The sequence below is a fragment of the Quercus robur genome, chromosome 2 (genome assembly GCF_932294415.1).
Source record: "Quercus robur chromosome 2, dhQueRobu3.1, whole genome shotgun sequence".
NCBI lineage: Eukaryota > Viridiplantae > Streptophyta > Magnoliopsida > Fagales > Fagaceae > Quercus > Quercus robur.
This window is the reverse complement of record NC_065535.1, coordinates 58,034,867-58,037,394: the sequence shown is the minus strand read 5'-3', so window position 1 is coordinate 58,037,394 and position 2,528 is coordinate 58,034,867. Positions and strand designations below refer to the sequence as shown.

The 2,528-nt window shown below is 36.7% G+C and overlaps 1 protein-coding gene across 1 annotated transcript; it reads left to right on the top strand.

Moving 5' to 3' along the window:
- Positions 1-369: 369 nt before the first annotated feature.
- On the top strand, positions 370-1,131 carry LOC126701134 (uncharacterized). The gene has a single exon (XM_050399266.1). It carries the CDS (start codon positions 370-372, stop codon positions 1,129-1,131), a length of 762 nt encoding a protein of 253 aa, XP_050255223.1.
- The last annotated feature ends 1,397 nt before the right edge of the window (positions 1,132-2,528 follow it).

The following is a 2,528-nucleotide window of genomic DNA, read 5'->3' as shown; positions in this document are numbered from 1 at the left end:
CATGAAGCCAACACCATCCTTAAAATCCCACTAAATTATAATTTGCCCAAAGATTGTCTTATTTGAATAGGCAACAAGAGGGGTGAGTTTACAGTTAAAAGTGCATATCATATAACTTCAGGTATTGTGGATTCAATTGAGGAAGGTGAAAGCACCTCAAGCAGCTCAAGGACCCTTTTGTGGAAGCGGATATGGCAGCAAAAAGTCCCTCCGAAGATCAAAATTTTTGCTTGGAGGACTTGTGTCAATGGTCTTCCAACCATGCAAAATCTAAACCACAGAGGTGTTCGTTGCTCTAGCTTTTGCCCACTATGTGACAAAGCCATTGAGACCACAGCCCATGCACTTCTTCATTGCCATCATGCAAAAATGACTTGGGCATTTTGGTACAATTGTCCTGTGGACCTCTCTACTTCTTATTGTGACTTGGTGGATATTGCCTTAGATTTTATTGCAAAAGGCTCCCCGAATGATTTAGAGCTCTTCTTTGCTGTTACCTGGTCTATTTGGTGGAATCGCAATCAAGCAATCCATGAGGACTCGGGTTCCCCTCCAATTCATGCTTGGGAAATGACAGGTGGAGTCTTGGCCGAATACAAGGCAGCTTGCTCATGTCCGAGGTTATCTCAGTCCATTCCTCAGTCCAAGTGGAAAGCTCCACCTACGGGCTTCATTAAAATTAACACTGATGCAACAGCTTTTGAAGATGGGAGGAAATCGTGCATCGGTGTAGTCATTCGCGATAACATGGGTGAAGTTCTAGCAGCTTCAAACAAGGCTCTGCCCACGTCATACTTGGCTGAGATCTCAAAAGCTCCAGCCATGCAAGATGGTGTGCTTCTCGCAACGGAAATGGAAGTCTCCCACGCTATTTTTGAGTCTGTCGCCTTATCCATTATTCTAGCAATTAACGGTGGAATCCATGGTGGTGAGCTTGGGCACATAATCAGAAACATTAGAGAAGTGGCTGCTTTGTTTACCTGGTGTTCTTTTAAACATTTGAAAAGGGAAGGCAACAGAGTTGCCCATGAGCTTGCAAAGGTAGCTGGGAATTCTGGTGTTTCACAGGTTTGGAAAATGTCTTTTCCAAGTTTTCTTAAGCATCTTCTTATTGAGGATCTCTGTTTGTAATGCTCATGCTTTGTCTCTCTTTTGTAATTCATTTTCAAATGAATGAAATTCTCTTATTTCCCATCAAAAAAAAAAAAAGTGGGTCTTTTGTAAGTCTACTAAAAGACAACCCAACAATTTAGCCATAGAGATAGTTTTTCACTAAAGATAAATTGCATTATGCCCCTGGGCGTGGTACTTTGGTAAGAGTTTCAGATTGGATCGCAATGCGGGTTCAGGAGTTGCCTGGTTTGAGTCTTGAGTTTCACAAAAATGTTGTGCCACGACATAGATAGTCCTAACACACTCAGAGGTGCCCCACACCATGAGTTTTGCGAGTTCAAGTGGGCTGGGTCAATGATCACACAAGTTAGACCCTTTTTTTTTCATAAAATATATATATAAATAAATAAATTGCATTATAAAGAAAATAATGAACCTATAAAAACAATTGCACTTGTCAAAAAAAGTATTGAGACTGACACTGAAGGTAATGGTTTCCTAACAATTAAGTTTAGTATTTGATCACTGAAAATAAAATGGCATCTAACTAGTTTAGGATTTCCAAATTATCTCTTTCGTTTTATAGCAATCACCTACTAGGTCCAAAATTGTTAGAATAGTCAAAATATAATATGCTGTTATTAGTAATAACGGTCCCACATTTATACAAGAAGAAGAAGAAGAAGAAGAAGAAGAAGAAGAAGAAGAAGAACATCTCTGTTTTAAGATGTTCTCAGGGCACTCGTTAAGAGTAGGGACAATCATTTTCTATCACTGAAGTGGACAAAACTCAAGCTATTTGTGGTTAGTTTTTATATAATGAGCACCTGCCTACGCAATGACCCACTGACACTGTCACTACCAGCACCAAATCTTAGTTTTGATGGTCTCGAAGTTGAAGGTTTATGAGAAATTTTGCACAGTTTCTAAGTAGTAAAACCAACGATTTTAACCCAACTATTATTCCAATGTTACATTTATGCCATTTTTTTTCTTCCCAGAAAAAAAAAAAAAAAAAAAAAAAAAAAAAAAAAAAGAGGTAATAAGCTCCCATATCCACAAAAAAGGGCCATAAGGTAAACTTTTGCCTTTTTAATTATATATTACCTTATATTATGTTTTAAAATAATATTAACTCTTCAAATGTCTCAATTTAATCTTTAATTTTTTTAAATGAAAGGTAACAAAGGTCCCTTGAAAAGTTTGATGTAACAAATAAGAACATTAAAATCAAGCACAAATATTGATGCCAAGCTCAAGTGGCAGTTGATGATGGCACTAAAGTCTTTTTTTTTAATCTCAATTAATGCAGATGCCAAAAAGATCCTTAACGTTTTTTTTTTTTTTCCACTAAAAAAAATTCATATTTAAATGGTTAATAACTAAATTAAAATATTTGAAAAACTTGATCAATA

What these genes read in the sequence shown, in the direction of transcription:
- LOC126701134 (XM_050399266.1), top strand. Translation starts at nt 370, where the DNA reads ATGACTTGGGCATTTTGGTACAATTGTCCTGTGGACCTCTCTACTTCT.